Source organism: Astatotilapia calliptera, chromosome 6, assembly GCF_900246225.1.
Source record: "Astatotilapia calliptera chromosome 6, fAstCal1.2, whole genome shotgun sequence".
In the NCBI taxonomy this organism is placed as follows: Eukaryota; Metazoa; Chordata; class Actinopteri; order Cichliformes; family Cichlidae; genus Astatotilapia; species Astatotilapia calliptera.
This window is the reverse complement of record NC_039307.1, coordinates 1,481,596-1,506,218: the sequence shown is the minus strand read 5'-3', so window position 1 is coordinate 1,506,218 and position 24,623 is coordinate 1,481,596. Positions and strand designations below refer to the sequence as shown.

The following is a 24,623-nucleotide window of genomic DNA, read 5'->3' as shown; positions in this document are numbered from 1 at the left end:
CATTATGCAGGAAAACTCTGTCATTCAATAAGGCCCCTTTGTTTTAGTTATTTTTCTCTTTGACCCAAGAATTGATGTGTGAGAATCACAGGCTGGTACAAGGTTGAAATACCACAGAGATCACTCCCTCAGCTACATTAGTTTCTTAATCTCTTAGGAGACGCCTGTTGAAGGCCAGATGGTTTGTTTCAGAATTCACTAATGAAAGAACTCTTTGTTTTGTGCCTTGAAAATATGTCGCTGAGATAATCACAATTGTAGCTGAACTAATAAACTACACAAAGGATGCTTCTTCACCCAAGGGCAGGAAGACGCTGCCTTATCTTGGTCTGTACTGGTTTAAACTGATAATCTGCTGTCTCATGAATTTTACCCTCTATATAAACTGTTGTACTTGTGAATAAAGTTGAGTCAATTTGGGAAGACAATCTAAAGCAGTCTCTGTTTTCTTGTTCTCCCGAGCTCGTACTAACACGCTGAATGGCATGCTTGAATATTACTTGAGAATATATTTGACTGTGTTACAGACTAAGGTACATTCTCTGCTGATAGACGTCCACGCCTCGAAGGAAGTCGATCCACGGATTAGGCCCTGGAAACCGTTTCCTTCATCAGGTATGGACAGCTTGCTGTATTTCTTAGGCACCTTATTTGTCGCACCTTTCTGCAACTCCGTTAGTTGGCTAACCTCCCTCCGTGCTACTTTGATCTTGCCCTCTAGCCTCCTTCTCCATGGAGGGTACTGCCCCTTGTCGCTGTTCAACTTGTAGCCAAGCATCTCACTGATCACTACGGAAGCGTAGAGCTGCCACCCAGGCAAAAGAAAAATACAAGTGTATCACGTTATAACGTGAAAGGTTTATTGTTCTAACAATATACTATCATGTTTGTACAATATACTTTTCACGTTTGAACAACATAATATCACGTTATTACAATATACATAATTATCACGTTCGTACAATATAAATATTATATTGTACGAACGTGATCATATATTGTACAAACGTAAAAAAAAATACCATTACAATAACATTTTTTATTGTAAGAACGTAAAACGTGTTGCATTCGGAAACCCAAATCCATGGTAGTTGTGGAGAGTGCACGCTCGTCAGAACTGGCACTTAACTTTGAATGCCCTGCTTTCAACATGGACACAAACACTGATAGCCCACTTCTGAGATTTCTTCGGAATCGTGGTGTACCTGAGGACTGTCTCTTACGAATGCTACAAGAACACGTAAGTGCACTCTTGAGGGGGAAACTTGTAAAACTCGCTTTTTACGAAGTTACAGCGTCTAAAAATGTGACATATTGCTAAGTTAGCAACCACAGCGGTTTTCGCTTCTCTCGCTTTGACTGCGTAAGGACGTAACGGTAGGCTGCATTGGTGTGGATCTTTAATATGGAATGGAGAATGTAAAACAAATTAACCCGCTGTATAAAACTGGGTCGTTGTATGACCACATGTTACTACTTAACCCGTATGCAGATTCCAGGTTTCTTAAATATATCGCTATATTATGTGATGCACAATGTTTCCTTGTTTATCTAAAAACAAATGAATTAAACTGTGTTTATATTGATATTTGTCTTCAATTAAAAAAAAACAGTGAGTTCAACCCTTTGTGCTCTGTGCAACTGAAAGATACGTGAATACTAATTTACTTTTTCAAAGGTGGGCGTTGTATATACTGTAATATTTCTATTAATAACATGTTAGAGAATCTCATTAATGTTGCTGCCATAGAGAGAGGAAAAGAATAAATGCTAAATATTGATGGCTGCCACTAAAATAATAACAGACAATTATCAAAACACATGTGAAATTTACATACATTTTTTTAGTGAGGTACCTCATGTGGTGTGGCAGCAGGTATACCTTGTACTTCTGTATAGTAATAAATATCCCTGTTATTACAGATTGATGCCACAGTGATTGATTTCATGGATGACAAGACCCTGTCTGATTACATCCCAACATATGGTGACTGGATAGCTGCCAGACGGTTCTGCTTGGAAAACAGTGGTGCAAGTACTAAGGAATCAAGAAAAAACTCATTGCTCGAAAAATTGAAGGAAAAGATGGGAATCAATGAAAATGAGAAGAAACCTGATCATGAGGAGGCATTTGTTTCTAAGAGAAAAAGAACATATGCAAAAAACAACAAATGGGCTGAGAAAAAGACTCGAAAAATTGAGTTAGGGTGGATCCATGAAGGTAAGCAAGTGAGAAAGCGCAGAGGAGGAGGAACAAGGACCTTTGATGTGCCCAAAGACTCCAAAAAAGCTGACATATTACAGTATGCTAAAGATCTTTTCTTTCCAAGTGGAAAAAGCAAATTTGGAAGATGGGAAGTGTTCAGTCATGACATATTAGACTATCAGGAAGAGGCCGTATTTGATGAAGATGTCACAGTTGGAGAACTCTATTCAGCACTTAAAATGGGAATGTTGAGATTTTACTTGTGCACAAGAAGATTTTCCAATGATGAAGATGATGAAGAAGTTTATGATAGAGGGAAAACACATGTAAACAATGTTACACAACTGACTGACTCACATCAAAGAGATGAAGAAGCTTCTCACACTGTGGTGATCTCATCATCAGAATCTAGGAATGCTGATGAAGATGTATTATTAGACACATCTGAGGTAATGATTGGACCCTACCTTGGAGAGCCTCTGCCTTGTCAACTTGATGACACTGTAATAGATGAACCATTCCTGCAGTTTGAGGAAGATGATCTGGTCATCACATCATTACACTTCCTCCAACAAACACAGCAGTCAGTAGTCCAGATACATCTATAAGCAATGAAGCAATAAGCTCTGCAGGATCATATGATGTTGTCTGTGTTACCATCAAACTTCACAGGGTTACTATTCTGGAGGAGATGATCAGCCAGTTCAAAGATCCAACACTCCTCATACACCCTCTAAAATACACCTACATTGATGAAAAAGGAGCTGACGCAGATGGCGTATCAAGAGATGTGTATGCTGCATTTTGGTCAGAGTTTGTGGACAACACAGCTGAAGGAGAGGAGTTCAGAGTGCCATCACTGTCTCCTAAATGGCAGGAAGAAGAGTGGAAATCCATGGGTAGAATTTTACTGAAGGGATTTCAAGACCATGGATATTTCCCTTGTCGCCTTGCTCCTGTTTTCACAGTGGCACTCATCTTCGGTGAGAATCAAGTATCAGATGATCTGCTGTTTGAAAGTCTTCTCTTTTACCTAAGTCAATCAGATAGGGATCTGATAACAAGGGCACTAAAAGAAGATCTTTCAGATGAAGACAGGGATGAAGTGCTGGATCTCATGGATCGCCTGGATGTATCAGTGCTTCCAACCAAAGAGAACTTAAAAGGCCTTCTTCTGAAAGTCGCACACAAACAATTAATCCAAAAACCAGCATATGCCGCAGAGAAAATGTCCTTAGTTGCAAGCTACTTCCTAAAAGAAGCTTTTCAAAGCCCACAAGATGTCCTACAAATGTATGAGGATAAAAAGCCAACAACGAGAAAGCTTTTGAAGTTGCTTACTGCCTCTCCCACCACTCAAGCAGAGAAGCAGAGCTTCAGATTTCTGCACCAGTACATCAGAGGACTTGACGATACAGGGCTCAGAAGGATGTTCAGGTTTCTTACTGGGTCAGATGTCATCTGTGTTGACAAGGTTGAGGTACTGTTCACGCCTGTGGATGGACTGGCACGACGACCTGTGGCACACACATGCGGCCCTCTTCTGGAACTACCATGGACATACACGTCCTACCCAGAACTACGAAATGAACTGGACAATGTTTTGGCTGCTAAAAGCTCTTATGAGTTCAGCATAGCTTGATTAAAGTCCATCATGTTTAAACCAAAGAATGAAAGGTTTGCACTAACAATGACTGGCTATGAAGCTCTAAAGTTTGTTAAACCCACAAACAGGGAACACATCATTGTATAAAAAAAGAAAGAGCTTAAAATTCAGGGAAGTGTTTTATTTCATATTTGAATTTATTTTCAAAAATTGTGGATAACATCAATTTGTTTCCACCATGAAAAATGTAAATTTCAGTTTAAATTTTCATACTTAAAAGTTTTACTAGTTTAAATGTTAACTAATTATGTTTAATAAGTTCATATGGTTAGCAGCAAGTGGTGAACTATGCTTATTATTAGTTCTTATCATGTGTCAAGGTCCTTTTCCACAGGTCTGTGGTGCAGTTTTGTAGGATACAAAATGTCTGCTATAGAGGGGATGTTTTGTTTAGTAATAATTCAATTCAATTATTTTCAAGTATATTTTTTTTACCTTTCCACCAGTCATTTGTTTAGAACATAGGCAATAGGAAGGCAATGTGTTTGATGCAATAGTTGACTGGAATAAAAGACAGAAAATTGGCACATAAGTTAAGTTTTGTAGTGTTTATCAAGAGTCCGTGTTTTCTTCTCCTTGAACACAAATAAAAGGGAGGTTAACATCTAACACTATTTGTTAATTATTAAATAATGCAGAATTTGTACATTTACCAGTTTACAAGAAACTGTTCGTGGATGAATAGCAGTTGCACAATGTGTTCAGTAAAATTGAAAACAATATTTCATGAATGATAATGTATAGGATCAGCAGTTTAAAAAATGTTTTTTTGACAGTCTTAAAACAGAAATCAGATATAGTAGAAATTCCGTTAAAAAATAATTGGAAATGCCAAAAGGTTGGAGTACGCAGATTTGGTTAAATATATTTAGACATGCTTGCTTGCTACTATCTTGAACCGAAAATCCAAACAAAATAATAATGATTGTCTTTTCTGTTGTTTATTGCACAAATAAAACATTGTACCCAAAAATATATGCGTAAAAATTCCCAAAGCCCAATTATATTTAGGTTTATAAGTCCTTCAGTATATAGGCTCTCAGGAAGAGATACAGTTCAATGGATTCATCTGCTGTGCTTGGTGGAAGTAAGAAGTTCTCTGACATTATAAGGCAACACAAGCTGAAAACGGTTTCATCACAGGTATAAGGTCCTCTCTGTTGACATTCTTGCTTAAAAGCATCCACTGCCTCCCAAGAAACCTCTTTCAGATGATCCTGTCCTCCAAAGAGATGAGGGATGGTGTACATGAGAATCGGACGTCCACTTGGAGCAACTGCATTTCTGCTTCTGCGTATTATGTGGGTGTTCCACATATGTGCAACTTGCTGCAGCTCTTCCTATTCAATATTAAAAATTAAAAAATCTCATATCAGTAAAAGAACACATTTCTCTTGGCTCAACATGTTACCCAAAACGGCGCTGGCACGGCTGGCAGCCTTAACCCAATTTCCCTCGGGATGAATAAAGTACGATCAATCAATCAAACAATCAATCAATCAATCAATCAATCAAAAGCACCACACAATGACAGTCGGAAAAACAGAGTTTATCAAAAATACTCAACAACAAGAATAACAGTGGTAGACACGTGATACTTTGGAAAATTTTAAGTAATTATTAAACGTGAATTGTTTTAGACATTTTATGTTTCTGGCCAGTGAAATATGCATTTTTTTTCATATCCTCAACGGAGTGATAATAGGGATGGTGCATGGTAGGTGTTAAAGCAAACTTTTTATTCTCTCTCCGTGTCTCTCTTTCTCTCTAACACACACACACACACACACACACACACACACACACACACACACACACAATGACTCATTAAAAGAATATAAACATGGTTACATACCTCGATGACGTTCAGGCACGTAAACAATATGAGCTGCTTGTCCAAAAAACATCCAGAAAAGCAGTCATGGTCTTTTAGTTCCTGGAGACGATTTATCCAGTGCTGAGCATGATGTCGTCTCAGAAAGGCCCACCAGCCTTCAATACGCTGATTGTGATTGCTGGATCCAGTAATAAAACAGTTTCTGACATTCGGATCCATAGTCCAGCGCAAGAATCGTTGCATCTCGGCCATTATGACATTTTCTGTTCCCAAATCAGAGCGAATCCTAGCAGGTGTTCCCATCCTCTTTTCAACTTCTGCTATGAAATATCCAGCAATGACTTTGGGATCATTGTTTGTTGAATAGGCATGAAGCCAAATCATAACTCTCGAAAACCCACCAATAGCTCCATTTATACAGATTCCAAAAGGCTTCAGTTTGTCATAGGAGTCAACATGCCACATGAAATTTGGTCCAGGATTTACATACGTGCGTCGCATTAGGCGATTTCTGCGTCGTTGCTCAACACCGTAAGGGTCAAGATATTTCAGTAAATGTCTCACAGTACTCTGCGTGACAACATAACCTGCCTGAATGCAGTTCAGGTGATGTAGTTTGTATCCATGGAGCCTCCCATGTCCCTCCAGTTGATCAATAAGAAATCGTGCCACCTCAATCGGATCGGACTCATTCTTTCTCCTGTACAGTCCCATGCGTTTTAGGTTTCTTCTAAGTGTCCGCATGCTTATCACAATACTGTCCAAACTGCTCAATAACAGCAAAATCTCCCCATGCCTAAATCCAAGCATAAAATAGAACTTAATTAATTCCAATAAACGAGCCATTTTCTCGCACTCTGATCTGCACTGTCACCCACTTCACTATGTTTTACACTTCCGTATCTTTACGGCAATATATCATGCTCGAACAATAAAATATATGTTATAACATGAAAACTTTATTGTTCAAACAATATAATTATCACGTTCGTACAATATAATATTTATATTGTACGAACGTGATAATTATGTCTATTGTAATAACGTGATATTATGTTGTTCAAACGTGAAAAGTATATTGTACAAACATGATAGTATATTGTACAAACAGGAAAAGTATCTTGTTAGAACAATAAACCTTTCACGTTATAACGTGATACACTTGTATTTTTCTTTTGCCTGGGTGGCAGCTCTACGCTTCCGTAGATCACTGCTGCCGTATTGTAGATCAGCTTGTTAGTGTCGGTAATCGTGGTTGTAGGTCGTGGTCCGTAGTGCTGCATTAACATCATCTAGCAGACCTTCTGAGGGAACTTCACGTAATCTTGGTAACCGGCTACGGGGGATCCAGGTTTCAAGCTTGGCCATGATCCTATTTTTCAGGTCAGTTCCTCTCGCACTCAACGATCCTTCTCCTATCGCACTTGGGGCTATGTACAAGCTCTGAGTACAAGATCCATAGAGGCTGTATAAAAATATGTATAAAATTGATTGATAATCCCCCCACAGATGTAATATTATCTACAGCTACTTTCAGTACCATTGATGTTAAGTTAGACTCTTTTTCTCTAATTGATCTTTCTGAGTTAACTTCAATAATTACTTCCTCCAAACATCAACGTGTCTTTTAGACCCCATTCCTACAAAACTGCTCAAAGAAGTCCTGCCATTAATTAATTCTTCGATCTTAAATATGATCAACCTATCTCTAATAATCAGCTATGTACCACAGGCCTTCAAGCTGGCTGTAGTTAAACCTTTACTCAAAAAGCATCTCTAGACCCAGCAGTCTTAGCTAATTACAGGCCGATCTCCAACCTTCCTTTATATCAAACATCCTTGAAAGAGTAGTTGTCAAACAGCTAACAGCTTAAAGACATAAAGACCTGGATGGCCGCTAACTTTCTGCTTCTTAATTCAGATCAGACTGAGGTTATTGTACTCGGCCCTGAAAAGCTTAGTATCTAAGCAGATTCTTACTCTGGATGGCATTACTTTGGCCTCCAGTAACACTGTGAGGAACCTTGGAGTCATTTTTGACCAGGACATGTCCTTCAATGCACATATTAAACAAATATGTAATGTAAATGAAAATTGAATATCTGAAAATACATTGCAGCCTGGTGGTGGAACATATATTTGGGTCCAGAGATGGAGCAGAGTCTGGCTTCACAGTCTAATTTAGCAGCTCTGACATCAGAGGTCGTAGGGGAGGAACAGCCACACAGAGCGTGAACATCACCTCTGTCTGCGCTGTGTTGTTCACAACCTTTGTTCTGGGCTTTTAAGTGGAGGGTGGAGCTTGTGTGATGAAGCTGAGAGCTGTGTTTGCACATGCTCAGTGTGACAGGATGTTGGCTGCTGTGAAAGCTGAATGCTCTCTGGCTAGAAGTGATGTCACACATTAGGATAACTGTGCTGGCTCTCTGTCAGAGTACCAGGGCCTCGCTTTGACCACATGACTCTCAGTACACAGCATGATGTGTGCGAGGAGCAGGACTGAGGTAAACCTCTGAGGGCTCAAACTGAGACTGAGCTCCAGATGTTTCCACATGTTTCTGCTCCGCGTGTGTTTGATGATTATTTCAGATATAGATGATGAAATATGACCAGTCTGATGTGAACCTGCTTCTCTGACAGCGCCTCACCTCTCTGCGCTGCCCCCTGCTGGCTCTTATCATTACTGACTGAGTCCTTGACACACTTACTGCCACTTTATTAGGTACAGCTCACTAACACAGGCTCAGACCTGCTTTGCCTTCAGAGCCGCCTTAAATCTTCATGGCTCAGATTCAGCGAGGTGCTGGAATCATCCCTCAGAGTCATGTGATCAGTGACGTCTGCTTCAGTACTGACTGATAGAAAAGTGCCTCCACATAAACACGATGTGTAGTAGTAATAATAATAATAATAATAATAATAATAATAATAATAATCAAATAATTTTCAGCTTTTCAGCCCTTTGTCTGGATGCTAATCCAGCTGTGTGTGATTGTGATGACAATAAATAAATGTCAGTCTTACAGCTCCTGTTTTACTGCATTAAAGTGATCAGATGACTTCCGCGCTTTGACATGGATGGTAGTGAAAGCAGGAAATGACAAACGTAGCACCGCAGCAGCGTTTAACACGTCTGAGCTGGAAACACAAACTCTGGTATGAACATCATTCATAGAACAGCTTCCAGCTTCTTTTGCTCGGCGACAGTTTGTATGGATTTGCATTTAAAGATGCTAAGAGACTAAAATGGTTAGGGTCAGGAGGTCAAAGGTCAGAGCTCCTGTGTGTCTGAGGGCAGCTTTACGTTGGAGAAGGATGAAGGAGTCTGACCTGAGCCAGTGTTCGACATGAACACATCAGCACTGCTGTCAGTGAGCCTAACGACAGCCGTTAGCATCATTTCAGTGTTTTGGTCATAAAAACACTTCCTGTCTCTGTGGTGGTTACAGTGACATCATGCAGTTTGTGCTTTGACCTCCAGAGGGCGACAAATCAGCACAGACAGAGAGCTCCATTCAAACTTTGCTGCCATCAGTAATAATTCTTCAAATATAATCATCAGTGTTTGTGCAGTTATGATATCAGGGACAATCTAGACATGTGTGACAATAGTGAACATGTCACATGACACACCTCAAACATCATGTGATCCACTCTCAGTCTGCACTTTCATTCATGACTTCAACAGGTTGAAATGAGCTTTGAACAATCGTCAGTTTAGTGCTGAGTTATTCAAACGCTGCAGGAAGAACAAAGTGATGACAGATGTTTGTGTTTGAAACAGGAAAACCAGCAGAAATAAATCACCTCTGGACAACCTGCCAGAGATGATTTGGGAGTTTCCCACGTGCACCTGAATGCAGCACTGACTGTTTCTCAAACGCTCCTGATTGTAACGGTGTCCTCAAACGCCTCTCTGACTCTTTCCTTCCTGCTCAAAGTTCCTTTTTTTTTCTTGGTGTTTGTGGCTGATGCTGATCGTCTCCGTGTGAAGCTCCGTGTGAAGGTAACCCGAGCAGTGTGTAATGTTTCCTGACTAACATCAGCTGTGTGCAGCTTAGTTCCAGCACACATCTGCCGCTCCATAGTTCACGGTAACGGACTCACAGCTGGACCAACGAGGCCGACCGTTAAACTGTTGCCGATAGCCTGTCTGTAAAAGATGTCTTCATGCTTGTAGTTATTAAAAAAAAGACTCCACATTGAGTCGGTTTGAATGTTTTCAGTGATGATGTGTAGAAAAATAACAATGATGACTTTTTAAAGCTGTGTGGACAGGGTGGAGTTCAACATGTGGGGCAGGGTGGAGGTGCACAGGTTTATTTCTGGACTCCTGATGGTTTCTATAGCGGCTTTGCACATGACGTCATGCTGTTAGGGTCGTGATCACGTTCACAGAGAGTCTATTGTTACTGTCGCAGGTACAAAGAAATTAAAAGCAGAAAGAGAATCTTTTTTTCATCTCTTCCCTGTTTCTGATAGAAGACGAGGAACAAAAACATGATAATTAACAGATACAGCAATCAGATAAACAGTATAAAAGTATTGTAACTATTAGGACTAAAAGTATTTGGATTTTTAAAGGTCAAACAATATGTGATGATTAAAAATCTTTACATTTTTATTTTCCTTTTTTCTTTCTATTCTTGTTTTTTGTTTTTTTGTTTTCTTTACGTTTCATCATCTTTATCTGCCTCCAGCACCACCTTCAGCTTCTCTCTTCCATCTGAAACTCTTCCTCCTCACTGAAGTTAGGCTTCTAATGTGACAAATCCTACATGAATATACTTAATTCATCTCAATATTGCCTCAATTAGTCAGCAGATCGAATAACTGTGGTTTTCAGGGGTTTTTTTGTACCTACTCCACTGGGGTTGCAAGGTGATCCAAGCAGGTGCTAAAATGTGGCGTTGCCAGGCTGTATGTCACTGACTGATTCACTGTCACCACAAGATGTGTCATGAGACGGTCTCCTTCAAACAAAGCAAACTCACCATGTTTAAGATGACAGTGAAAGAAACGGACGGGCAGAAAGCAGCACTGTGGTCAAATGAAGAGGTGCAGACCTTTTTGTGCACAGTGGCTGAAGAACAAATTCAGATGAAGCAGAATGAAGTGATCCGCATTGCAAAGGTTGGCTGCTAAAGGGACCAATGCACAGTAACCAGTGGCTTTAAAAACGTTAAAAACTGAAAAGTGATTACCGGGCCATCAAGGACCACAATGGCTGACGTGGGTCCAACAGACAGGACAGGAAGTGGTTTAATCAAACGGACGTCATTTATGGGCGCTGACCAGCGAGCACCTGGAGTGAGAGAGGCCTCGACTCACGGCACTGCTGGAGAACATGGTGACGTTTGTGAATGCTTTGTGTGTTTAATCGTAATTGTTCACTTTGAACAAGCCATGTTTCAATAACACTGTTGTCTCTTTGCAGATACAACGCTAGCTAGTTCTCTGTTTATGCTAACTCCATCCTCAGCTAGTTTTTGTGCTTACTGAGAGAACAACATAAAGTTCAAGCCACAGCTGAAGAACTACGCTTTCCTCCAATTTAATGTCATTTGTGTCCTTTTGCTGTGAAACCTTTTCTACATGCGAGGGCTTTTCATACATCTGGATTAGCATGGACCTCCAAGCTCCCCTGTTTGTTGCAGGGGCAACCTGCAGGCGGGTCCATTCCACTGCAGGGCAACCTGCACGTGGCGAATAAAATTTGAACTTGAACTTGTGCCCCAGCTCCAGTTGGTGCAGCGGTGCAGACGCCACACAGCGATGCCCCGTCACTGGTAAGAAATGGTGATGAAATTTCATACTACGTTGACTTTAGCAGTGATGGAGGAAGTGCACTTTTGTTTCATTTTCTTTCCTCCACTGTGTTTTTGCTCCATTTTTCCCATAATTCCTCTTGCATTGCATTGACCTTCCATTCTTCCTTTCCTGTAGGCGAGAGGAAGAGGACACAATGTAAACCTGGCTGTACTAGTGTGCTTGAGGCATGGCAGCAGAGGGCGTAGGGAGGAAAAGGCAAAACGGCACAGGTCGCTGCCTTCAGTTAGGCATCCCTGAGTGTGGTCGGTTACCTCGCTTCAGTAATGCGTGGCCACCGTGGCTGATGTTTCATCTCATCCATGGACTTTACCCCTTTGATGTAAAACAAAAGCAAAAGCTTTACATTTCTCTACTTTGTAGCTTTTGGTTCTAAGAGAGGTTTAGTACAGCTTCAGTGTTGCACATAGAAAATAATTTATACATGGCACATTGTAAATAGTTTGAATTTTCCAGAGCGTCATAAAGAATTTAGTGATTGTTGTTTGTGCATCATATATTTTTTTCACGAATAACCAACATTTGGCACAGATGTGCCAGGATAACTCCTTTTGAAGAAAATAAAAACAGTCTCTCCTTTGCATTAAGTCATTGCACAAAAATCTACATCTGTTTATGTGCCAGAGAAAAAATCCTTTATTGTATGTGTTTTGTTGTGTTTGTGACGTTCAGCCACACTGATGTGGTTCTACACTGTAATGGGACACCAGTCGATCTGAGTCGGGTTGATACTAATGGAAAAGGGCTTAAATGTGTCCTGGGCTCATTAACTCTTTAGCTGATTAACTTCTAGTTAGTTAGCTTAGCTAACAGTTAAAGTGTGATCACTGTGTAAGCAGTCAGCTTGCCCTGAAATAAAGCTGCTCGCTGCCATTTCTACAGCCGTGTTTGACCTGCTGCTTTGTTGAACTACAGTAATGGAGGATTTGGAGGCTGAACTTGGCTCTGTGACACTTTTTGTAATGAACTGATAAAAACTGTCTCAGGTGGATGTTAGTCCAACACGTCAGACACGACCTCTGCAGCTCTCAGTTGATGTGCACTTGAATGCTTCGTGTTTCCTCTGCAGGTGAAGGTAGAAAGTGTGTGTGAGCTGATGTGAGTTCAGCTGCATGGATCAGTGTGAGGACAGAGAGGAGGGAGCCCCTCCCTCTAAAGCCACCCTGTGTGGGGAACATGAGAGCCAGACCAAAGCTCAGAGGTGAGATGACCATCTCTAACTGTCCATGACTCTTCTCCATGTCACAGCTCAGCACTCACATCTCTGCTCCATCATTATTCACAGGAACCCACCTGGACCTCCACCCAGCTCTGTGTCCTTACAGGGCGACCGAGTAAAAAAATTGATCAATAAATTTGAACAAAGACAGTTATCTGAGTAAGCTAATGTCACTGTTACAATGTCTCACATGTGATCAGCTTAGATGTGCTGTAATTTTATTTAACCTGCTTTTAGGCTCCATCAGAGACTCAAACCTGGACCTCGACCCAGCTGTGTGTCCTTAAAGAGTGACCAGTCTGGAAATCACTGGATTAATTTTAAAGTCCAGCCTCCGTCTGCTGCAGAGAGGTGAGCTGTTAGTAACATGAACTCTTTGATTCAACTGCTTGCTGTTGTTGGATATAAACTGCAGTGCAAACACGCCATTCCCTCAATCCCATTTAAACCGTCTCTTAAAAACAAGCCTTTGGTTTCCAAACTGCTGAAAATCCACTTCAGCAAACAGGAAGTGATACTCGTGCTCATGTTTTCTTCCATCAGTCACGTGCTGTATGTTGGAGGAAGTTGGAGGACGTAACACTAACTCTGCTGCACAGATTTCACTTTGACTCATAAAACTCAAAGCTTAAAAAATGATTCAAACACTAGTTTTTATTTTTACTTAAAACTGAAGTCACTCAACATTTTTCTCCACTTTTCTGAAAATCCATCAAATAAAAATCTTCTAAAATGTAGAAAAAAAAGTTTCCTCTCTGACTTTGTGCCTTTTGGAGATCAGTTCATCTGCTGCTCACTGAACTGTTGGCAGAAATGTGTGCTGCACATGGTAAACACACGTAACTATACTGACGACTGCTTTAAGCAGGTGACCGACACTAAAAAGTTAATTGTGCCAATTAAACTTTCATAGTGATAGTGTTCATATTATTATGTTGGGTGGTTGAGCAAGCAGATTGTTGGAAATTTCAGCATGCAGTTAATTTTTATTTTATTTTCCAGAGACTGGATTCCATTCCAGTACATCCCATTACAACCAGTACAGTTAGCTAACCAGGCGACGAAACCTCAGCACTTCAAGCCTCCCACACCATCGCTTTGGCAGTTGTTGCTAGCTGTATGCTGCCGTAGCTCAGTCAAAAGTAACTCAGGGAAGGATTTCAGCATGCTCAAGTCAAAAACTGGACTTTTCTCTACCAGCTGTATCAGAATAGCCTGATCACAACACACGTCAACTTTTGCTGCTGCCTTGGCGTAGTGTACGAAGGCACAAGGAAACAAATCTGACACTCCGCAATTTGCAACATCACGCCATGCAGAACAGCATGTTAACAAGTTTAAGCAGGGAAGGCCATGAAAGTTGCACTAGCAGGAAAGAAAAATGAAAGAGATGCCATTTAAAGCTCAAACAGGAAGTGCTGTCACTGAAAGAAAAAACTTATTTGTTCAAATTGATGTTGGTAAAAACATTAATCTGGTCGCTCCAGTGAGTTAGTTCCCTCTTAGGTCCCTTTGTGTCCCTGCCTCCCCAGTTGTGTCCTCGTGTCTGTCTGGTCTCTCTGTCTCCTTGGCTGTATGCGTTCCTTGTCTTGTCTCGTTAACATGTCTGCAGTTCTGGTCCTTGTGTTTTTCCTACATGGTCCCATGTTCTTCTTTTTGCGTCATGTGCTTTTGCCTCCCAGTCTGTTGTGTGTATTGATAGGTTTGTAACTTGAACCTATTCACTGGAACGTTGAAGACAATATAATTACACAGCCAGCAAGACACGAAGTAGGCAAAGTTCTTCATGTTTCTCGTGCACGGGAGAGAACCGGACAAACGCCGTTCCTTCGTTTGACCCCAGTCGCTCTCGTCCGCTCCCCCGTAACACTGCTCTTTTATTGAGGTTACATGAATATGCATAGGTTCATTAACATACGATGTATACATACACACAAAGCGTACCTTGCCTGTGCGTTGTGTAAGTGTGTGTGTGTGTGTGTGTGTGTGGGGGGGGGGGGGTCAGTGTGTGACCCCATAAAGACTTCCCTAAACCTGCTGGTCTGGAAGTCCAGCAGTTCATCTAAACAGATACGTTTATCCTACCATAAAACAATAAGACAAGGTACGAGCTCTCCCACGCTCCCAGAGTGCTCTGGAATGCACACAAAGTTTGCAGACTATTAAGGATCAAACCTCTACCAATCTACAACTAATTATAAAACTCTAAGCATATATAAGTAGATATTTCTAAGCATAAATGACAATCAACAATACAAACCTAACATGTATCACCATAAGTTTATCCCTATTCCCAGTGTCATGTCCATGCAATTTTGTTTGAGTCTGTATCTATTACTTCCTGTTTTATTTTTGTTAGTCATCTATCTTGTGTGCGTATGTTCAGGTTTACTTCTGCTGTCTTGATATACAGATTTAGTTCACCTGTGTTACCTGGTCTGTTCCATCTCCCTGATTACCTGGTGTGTATGTAACATACTCCACTCTTAGTTTACTCTTAATTTCCTTCAGTCTGTTGTGCTCTCCTGTCTGTCTGTTAGAGTAAAGCTGGAGCAAAATGACTGAAAAACCTAAGTTGACTGCCTTATGTTTTGTTATATCTGCCAGCTAATAAAGATTTGTCTACGAAAGTTCTCAGTCATCCAGGTCACTGTAGTCTAAGGAGTGTGGAAAGAAAAGCGTCTGGACTTCTTGAAGTTTCTTCAAGACGTTTCACCTCTCATCTGAGAAGCTTCATCAGCTCTAAGAACAGCTGAGGGGAGATCTGTGCTTTGAGTTAGTGTTTGTCTGTGGAGTAATGCATTTGGTTCACAACCCATATATGACAGTTCTAGTCAGATACCATTGTGTTCATGTTTCCCAAAAGGTTGTGTTACTTTCAACTACCTATTGTTACTAAATAGATAGATGAAAGCAACTGTGCTGTCAGGATTTGTGTTTAGATCTCCATCAGGTTCAGCAGTCAGTAAGCAAAAGTTAGCCAACCTTGTTTTGGTGGCTGGTTTCAGAAGTTGAGAAACTGCTAAGCATTCCAATGCAAAGCCTCAAAGAGTAGAAACACCAGTAGAAACACCACAGTTCCAACTACCAACCGCGAGCCAACCTACAACTTTGATGGTATTGTATGATAATGGACTTCATTTCCCTCGTGTGATCAGACAGATTGCTAAGCAAACACATATTTGCCCCAACAGTCAATCAATTCATAGATATGACTGGTAGACACATTTTATTTTCAGGTGTGCACATTTTCGGTGGGCTCTGAATTAGGGCTGCCACAAATGATTATTTTCATAGTCGACTAATCAGATCATGCGTCCACTGGACGTAAAACTACAGCTTATTGCACCAGCAGCATCTGCTCTTATATAACTATCATTAGCTTACAGCGTGTTAAAGGTATGTGCTAACTAATAATAAAGGCAAGATGATAGTTTATTAAACTTTAATGAAAATGGCAGATTGTCTCAGTTGAGTTTAATAAACTCCCTGCTATCTAAAATAGGACAGGACACTGGAGTAAATTCTCGAGCATCTCACACTTCTGTTTAATCAGTTGTCTGCTTGACGTTTATTCAGCCGTGTGTAAACTGTAACTTTAATCTCAGCCAAACCGATTTACTCAGGAACAAATAAAACACTGAAAAATCCAAACAGTAACATGTTTAAGTTATCTAAGTGACTTATATATCATGTTTAACCTGAGTAGCGAAAGACCGCGGGGTCTAAAAATGATGTGCCGGGAGTCCGGTTTTCTCGCCAGCTCTAGTGAACCTTGAACCCCGGCTAGCTATCGAGCTGGTGGATAACAAACGTCTCCGAATACGTTGGAGCGCTTTTACAAATATGTGATGTTTTGATAAACCGAGCAGATATTTGAAGTTCGCACAGCTACGTTCTCACCTGATTAGGGATGGGTATTGATAAGATTTTAACGATTCCGATTCCATTTTCGATTCTGTTTAACGATTCGATTCCTTATCGATTCTCTTATCGATTCTTCTTTTTTTTTTAAAAAGGAGAACACTAAAGTCGATTAGTTTAGAACTGTGTTTTATATCTTCTCTTTGCCTAATGTTGAACACCTCAAAAACTGTCGGTATGTATTTTTCAAAACGCCCCTTAAACTTGAAGCAGTCAAACATATTCCTGGATGGAGTAGAGCTTGAATTAGCTCCAGAATTTAAATATCTTGGGGTCATTCTAGACCCAACATTATCCTTCAAGAGTCACATAAATAAAGTGTCCCAGGTACTTAAATTTAATAATCGAAATTTTAATCATATACGTAATAATTTAAATATGAATGTTGCAAAAACTTATTTTTACTCAATGATCATCTCTCATATGGACTATTGTTTGACGTCCTGGTCACTTGCTTGTCCAACAACACTTAAAACTATTGAAAACATTTATAAAAGAAGTTTAAAACTACTTGACAAAAAACCGACTTCCCACCACCACTGTCATGTGTTAAAAAAACATAAATTACTGAACTTCAATAACTTAGTGAAACTTAAAAGAGTGAGTTTAATATATAAAGTCTTACACTCCCTTGCTCCACCACCACTAAAGCAGTTCATTAGGCATAAAGAAAGCTCAGACAGGACCACTCGAGCTACAATCCGAGGAGACTTGTTTATACCCCACAGACGGACAGCATTTGGGCAGAACGTCCTCTCTGTCCAGGAGGCCATCTGTGGAACAGTCTTCCTCAACCCATTAGAGAACGCTCGACATTCAATTTGTTTAAGGCAAAGGTTAAAAACTGGTTATGGACAAATCAAGTGTGTGATCATGTATAAGTTGTATAGTTTTAATGTTTTATTTGGGAACAGAATGGTGTGTATGTGTAAGTTTGGTGATGGAGTTTTTATTATGAATGAATGATGAATTTTTATGAATTATGTCTATTTTTTATGTTTAAGGACAACAGATGGAAATTAGCCCTTGGCTATAATCTGGTATGTTTACATTCATGTAATTTTTTTTTTTTTACATTTATGTTCATTAACATGCACTGTCCTAAATAAATAAACAAGATAGAAATTTAGGAGTAACATGGCCTTACAAACCCAACAGTGAGATCTTAAGAGATTCACAGCCTACGGCTCTTCAATGGGGTGTCACAGGGTCCCCAGGAAAAAAAAATGTATATGTAAAATAATAAAATAAATATTCTCCTGTAGCAATAACAAAGTTTAACATAAATTATTCTGTAGCAATTACACAAGAATATCCAGTAATGTCCCTGCCTACAATTAAACATATTCACTTACCAAAGTGAAATCGGGGGCATCTGCTGTGGCAAATTGGGTGCAAGCCTTTGACCACAAACTTAGACACTGCTGGGTGACGTTCGTCTATCCTGGCCTGAAAGGAGACGCTACCGGTAGACTGCAGCGAGAACTGCCAGCATCTGAGCCAGACTCTGTCTCTCTCATCATGGTTATCTAAATGCAACGCACAGTAATAGCAGGTTTTGTAATAAGGTAAATCGCGCTAACATAATATGCAATGCTAATTTATTAGTTACCTGCAGTATTAACGGGAGAGGACGTGGAAACGCTACCGCTGCTGCTGGGTTGAGCTTCGCTAGTCCGGAGCGGATCAAAAACACGACATTCGTTGAAAGCAATCGCGTGTTTTTTGAGCAAATGCTTTTGCATGTTCGTAGTGTTTCCTCCCTTTGATGAAATCTCTACTTTGCAAGTATTGCACGTTGCCCTGTTGTCATCCTTTCTCATAAAGTGTAACCAAACTTTTGAGCGTTTGTGCCGCTCAGGCGCCGTGTTTCCTACTGGGTAAAAGACGCTACTCAACGTGATGACGTCATTCGGGGCGACTGGAATCGATAAGGGAATCGTTTTTAAAAGTGGCAAACGATTCCAAGGAATTGAAACAGTGGGAACCGGTTCTCAACAAGAACCGGTTTTCGATACCCATCCCTACACCTGATAATATGTTAAAAGTTTATTTTGTGACCCAGAAAGATTAATAAGAGTAATATTAAAACTAAGTAGCTGCCGCCATTGTTGGAAACTGGAATTGGCTGGGCAGCGCTATGAATTCTGGGATAGGTTGGGCCACGAAGGACACACCCAACCCATCCTTCAAATCTGGGGAAAAGACATTTTGTTGGCCGCATTAGGAGGAGTCTTCAAATTTGGACAGCCTTCGTTGCGTCACCGTAATGTAATGTAATCAGCCTACAAATGCAGCTTCCAAAAGATGCGACCTCTGAATTTGGACACAGCAACGACACAGGACACTGCTTCTCCTTCTTTGGCGTTTAGCGCCAGCTGGCATCCTTGTGCATGCAGTGCTGCCATCTTCTGTTTCAGTCCGTTATTACACTCTTAAATCCTACTACTTACTCCTGCATCTTTGGGATCTTACAAAGCTTCAATCAACTCGTTGACTATTAAATTAGTCGTCGACAATTTTGATAGTCGACGTAATCGTGACTAGTCCGAATTTCCCAGAGGAATCCACCCGAGGGATTAATAAAGTTTTATCTAATCTAATCTAATCTATCTAGTCGACTAATCATGGTAGCCCTACTCTGAATGTGTTGGATCCTGCAGAGTTTTTATGCCACATGCCCTTCCTGACCCAAGATCAATTTCTGTGCACCAGTGCCTACTGATGCCAAGTGTGGTTTGGTCAGGAGTTGTGTCTGTAGATTTGTGACCTTATATTTCAGTTGAGAGAATATGTCTCATCTTGTGGAGTGACTTTGCTGAAAGAAAGGTGATACCTATGCTTAGAGGAACAGACAGCCTATGGGTTCTTAAACAGATAACTTAGGGGCGATCGTGGCTCAAGAGTTGGCAGTTCGTCTTGTAATCGGAAGTTTGCCGGTTCGAGCCCCGGCTCGGACAGTCTCGGACGTTGTGTCCTTGGGCAAGACACTTTACCCTACCGGTGATGGCCAGAGGGGCCGATGGCGCGATATGGCAGCCTCGCTTCTGTCAGTCTGCCCCAGGGCAGCCCTGATGGCTACAACTGTAGCTGCCTCCAGCAGTGTGTGAATGTGAGAGTGAATGAATAGTGGAATTGTAAAGCGCTTTGAGGGCCCCGAAAAGTGCTTTCAGCTTTCGGCTGAACTGCGTGTGTAAGTAAATGGTAAATGGCCTGTATTTGTATAGTGCTTTTCTAGTCCCTAAGGACCCCAAAGCGCTTCACACTACATTCAGTCATTCACCCATTCACACACACATTCACACGATGGCGAGCGAGGCTGCCGGACACTGGCGCCACCGGGCCCTCTGACCACCACCAGTAGGCAAACATGGGGTTAGTATCTTGCCCAAGGATATTTGGCATGCAGCCAGGAGGCAGCCTGGGATCTAACCACCGACCTTCTGATTAGTGGCTGACCTGCTCTGCCACCTGAGCTACAGCGACCCCACAGCCGCAATAACGAAGTGTACTGAGACCTGTGAACATATGGTCAGTTCGGTCGTGCATCATTTACAGCGGTGCAGAAACCCAGGATTGGGGCACTAGAGACCCAACCACATGTTCACACTTCTTTATTGCGGCTGTTGACTTACACACGCGGTTCAGCCAAACACACATCAGCAACAACACGACCTAGTTCATTCTGTTTTAAGCTGGCGAGATGTGACTGGGCATACCACTCAGGTGCGTCTGCCTCCCCGCAGCCGTGCCGCTGACCACGCCCCGCCACAGCTCAGCAGTCAAAAAAAGGCTCACTGCAGCCACTAAGAGTCAATGGTATGAAACTTTCACTAAATTGTATATTTTTCATCTCTCTTCACAAGTTTCTGGATTTTTTTTTTTTTTTTTTAAAAGACTAAGACTGAACTATATTTTTCCACGTTTGGCACATTTTCACATTCTGTTTAACTTTTTGCTTTTTTGAAAAACAACCATACTAATTACCGTGTCACCATTCTGCTTAGTTTGTAAACCAGAATCATGTATTTCATCTTGTTGTTGTCATCGTGTTGTTGAGTTAAGGAGTAACTATTGTCATCTCTGATGATCAAACTGTGTTTGAGATAAAATATAATGCTTTAAATACTTTTCAACTATGAATTTCTGTTGAAAATGAACTGTTGAACATTTACAGCTGCAAGGAGTCATCTAAATCGGTCATTGTCCAAATGTCTCTTGCTTGACCTTTACTCTCTGCTTGAACTAATTCTTCATGATTCCTCCACAGAGTGGACCAGGAGAGCTCAGAGGTTCAACGTGGTCAGTCTGCCCATCAAACACAGCTGGACTCCATATTTATGGTCTGTACATGTACAACAACTTCTTTTACATCTATTCTGTTCACAGTCATCTTCATGCTGCTCTTTGTAGACCAGCGGGGTGTCAGTGTGCCCAACATGGATCTGATGTTTGGCTCCATGATTTCAGTCTGATTGGCTCATTCATAAAGTATCCTGTTCCAGATGCTGGAGGACAACATCATCACGTTTGTAAAGAACGAGCTGAAGAAGATCCAGAAGCTTCTGAGTCCAGATTACCCAGAATGCTTAGAGAGTCAAAGGGAAGAAGAAGAACAGAGGAAGAGGACCAGAGAAACTTTTGTGAAGATCACGCTGGACTTTCTGAGGAGCATGAAACAGGACGAGCTGGCTGACCGCCTGCAGAGCAGTAAGAGGATTTAAACTGCTGGATTAATGGGAAATTTACTTATGTCTTTAGAGACACGTCAACATGTGCAATCAATAAATTGAGATTCTTACTCCTCTGTTCCTTTAGGAATTCCCATTGGAGCTTTTCAACATCATCTCAAATCTTTCTTGTCAAAGAAGTTCCAGCATGTGTTTGAGGGCATCGCTAAAGCAGGAAACCCGACCCTTCTGAATCAGATCTACACAGAGCTCTACATCACAGAGGGAGGGACTGCAGAGGTCAATGATGAACATGAGGTCAGACAGATGGAAACAGCATCCAGGAAACCAGACAAACCAGAAACAACCATTAGACAAGAAGACATCTTTAAACTCCCACCTGGAAGAGATGAACCAATCAGAACTGTGCTGACAAAGGGAGTGGCTGGCATTGGGAAAACTGTCCTAACACAGAAGTTCACCCTGGACTGGGCTGAAGGCAAAGCCAACCAGGACTTCCAGTTCATGTTTCCATTCACTTTCAGAGAGCTGAATGTGCTGAAAGAGGAAAAGTTCAGCTTGGTGGGACTTGTTCATCACTTCTTTACTGAAACCAAAGAAGCAGGAATCTGCAGCTTTGAAGACGTCCAGGTTGTGTTCATCTTTGATGGTCTGGATGAGTGTCGCCTTCCTCTGGACTTCCACAAAACTACAATCCTAACTGATGTTACAGAGTCCACCTCAGTGGATGTGCTGCTGATAAACCTCATCAGGGGGAAACTGCTTCCCTCTGCTCGCCTCTGGATAACAACACGACCTGCAGCAGCCAATCAGATCCCTCCTGGGTTTGTTGACATGGTGACAGAGGTCAGAGGGTTCACTGACCCACAGAAGGAGGAGTACTTCAGGAAGAGAATTGGAGATAAGAAGCAGTCCAGCAGGATCATCTCCCACATCAAGACTTCACGAAGCCTCCACATCATGTGCCACATCCCAGTCTTCTGCTGGATCACTGCTACAGTTCTGGAGGATGTGCTGGAAACCAGACAGGGAGGACAGCTGCCCAACACCCTGACTGAGATGTACATCCACTTCCTGGTGGTTCAGGCCAAAGTGAAGAAGGTCAAGTATGATGGAGGAGCTGAGACAGATCCACACTGGAGTCCAGAGAGCAGGAAGATGATTGAGTCTCTGGGAAAACTGGCTTTTGATCAGCTGCAGAAAGGAAACCTGATCTTCTATGAATCAGACCTGACAGAGTGTGGCATCGATATCAGAGCAGCTTCAGTGTACTCAGGAGTGTTCACACAGATCTTTAAAGAGGAGAGAGGACTGTACCAGGACAAGGTGTTCTGCTTCATCCATCTGAGTGTTCAGGAGTTTCTGGCTGCTCTTCATGTCCATCTGACCTTCATCAACTCTGGACTCAATCTGCTGGAAGAACAACAAACAACCTCCAAGAACTCTGACACAAGAGAATCTACAGAGAAAAACTTCTACCAAACTGCTGTGAACAAGGCCTTACAGAGCCCAAATGGACACCTGGACTTGTTCCTCCGTTTCCTCCTGGGTCTTTCACTGCAGACCAATCAGACCCTCCTACGAGGCCTGCTGACACAGACAGGAAGTAGCTCACAAACCAATCAGGAAACAGTCCAGTACATTAAGGAGAAACTAAGTGAGAATCTGTCTGCAGAGAAAAGCATCAATCTGTTCCACTGTCTGAATGAATTAAATGATCGTTCTCTAGTAGAGGAGATCCAGCAGTCCTTGAGTTCAGGAAGTCTCTCCACAGATAAACTGTCTCCTGCTCAGTGGTCAGCTCTGGTCTTCATCTTACTGTCATCAGAAAAAAATCTGTTTGAGTTTGACCTGAATAAATACTCTGCTTCAGAGGAGGCTCTTCTGAGGCTGCTGCCAGTGGTCAAAGCCTCCAACAGAGCTCTGTAAGTAAACATGTGGTCACAGCTATTTTTTAAATTAACAGCAAACAGGTATCCACAACTAACAAAAGAAACATTACTGGGTGCTTATATCTGTAAAATCAGTAAAACTATTAAATGATCATCAGTAGTCACTTTATGCAAAGTGACTAGAAATTGTGAGTGTTTGTGAAATATTTCGAAGTGTAACCTCATCACTCAGGCTCCATTCAAGCCTCTATCTACACCACAAGCGTCTAGACTCTGGGCGGGGTCCTGCTCTAATCCCCGTCACCACTGGGAATCCATTCTGAGATGGGCCATCGGAGTCTTATCGCAAAATATCTCTATCTGAATTCTGTACATCAATACATTTTTTTCCCAAAAGGTGATTCTGTTCATCTGGATGTAGCGTTTTCAATGTGCTGTAGAAACAGTACATTTGCACACTGACCTCACATCCTAGTGAAAGAACAATGGTCTGCGAGGTCATTTCCTTGATCATTAATGTACAAATTATTATAAAGTTGCAAACTATTATAAGGCTTTTTATGAAGTTGAGGAAACCTGCAGTCAGTTGATTTTGAAGAACTTTTTTGGATGAGTGACAAAATGTTTCTCCCACTGGAAACGCTACGTCCAGATAAACAGAATCAACTTGTTGGGATTTACCTACCTGGATAATTGAGCATGCATCAAGACAATAAATCGTGTTCAGTTCCTTCTAATGGCCTCTAACTCGTTTTGCTTGTGGGTTCCTGCTGCCAGCCCCAAGAAGAATCTCCCTGCCTTTATTTTCTACAGCTTTGTCTTGTTACCCCCATTTCCATTTCCCCGATTAGTCTCGAGTTCCACTTCAATGTTTGTTATGATTTTGAATTTAGCGTGGTATTTTATTATTATGTGGACTTTATCAGTCAATAAATACCTTGCTTCTTCTTAGTTTGCCTTCTGTATCAAGCACTTTTGGTCCTATTTCACAAACTTTGTGATCCTTCAGATTGTTAGAGAATGCCATGACCAGTATGGACCCAGGAGAGAAACCATTTACACTGTGGAAAATGAGGCATCAGTGCCGACTTTATCTCACCACTTTGAGTGACCCTGATGTAAGGAGTTTGGTGATTGCTCTTTTTGCTTCTTGGAAATTATTCTCACAGAATTCTTTACTGTTCCAACCTGCCTGCCTTGTCCGGACTGGCCATCCTTCTAACCCTCAGTCGAGGTCACACCTCTATCTAAATTCCACACACCTGGGTTCGTCAATGCAAAGTCAATGAATGGTGCTAGATACCAGGATGATACCTTGTTGTTGAATTGTGCTATACAAATAAACTTGCCTTGCCTTGC

At 41.4% G+C, this 24,623-nt stretch overlaps 3 protein-coding genes across 3 annotated transcripts in view; 2 read left to right on the top strand and 1 right to left on the bottom strand.

The window, feature by feature from the left end:
* The first annotated feature begins 1,065 nt into the window (after positions 1–1,065).
* Positions 1,066–2,814, top strand: LOC113023547 (uncharacterized). Its single transcript, XM_026169630.1, has 2 exons — positions 1,066–1,240; positions 1,924–2,814. The coding sequence occupies exons 1-2, from the start codon at positions 1,085–1,087 to the stop codon at positions 2,812–2,814; spliced, it is 1,047 nt and encodes a 348-aa protein (XP_026025415.1). The 5' UTR covers positions 1,066–1,084.
* A 1,972-nt stretch (positions 2,815–4,786) lies between these two features.
* LOC113023546 (uncharacterized) lies at positions 4,787–6,641 on the bottom strand. The gene is made up of 2 exons (XM_026169629.1): positions 5,728–6,641; positions 4,787–5,212 (listed from the first exon to the last, which is right to left on the bottom strand). The coding sequence occupies exons 1-2, from the start codon at positions 6,553–6,555 to the stop codon at positions 4,886–4,888; spliced, it is 1,155 nt and encodes a 384-aa protein (XP_026025414.1). The 5' UTR covers positions 6,556–6,641; the 3' UTR covers positions 4,787–4,885.
* A 2,758-nt stretch (positions 6,642–9,399) lies between these two features.
* The window catches only part of LOC113023543 (NACHT, LRR and PYD domains-containing protein 12-like), a 26,533-nt gene continuing 11,309 nt past the window's right edge, over positions 9,400–24,623 (top strand). The window contains exons 1-6 of the mRNA XM_026169625.1: positions 9,400–12,739; positions 12,824–12,916; positions 12,995–13,108; positions 20,952–21,024; positions 21,187–21,391; positions 21,500–23,297. Of these exons, the coding sequence (XP_026025410.1) occupies positions 12,651–12,739; positions 12,824–12,916; positions 12,995–13,108; positions 20,952–21,024; positions 21,187–21,391; positions 21,500–23,297 (2,372 nt within the window). The 5' untranslated portion in view covers positions 9,400–12,650. The remainder of the gene's footprint in view (positions 12,740–12,823; positions 12,917–12,994; positions 13,109–20,951; positions 21,025–21,186; positions 21,392–21,499; positions 23,298–24,623) is intronic.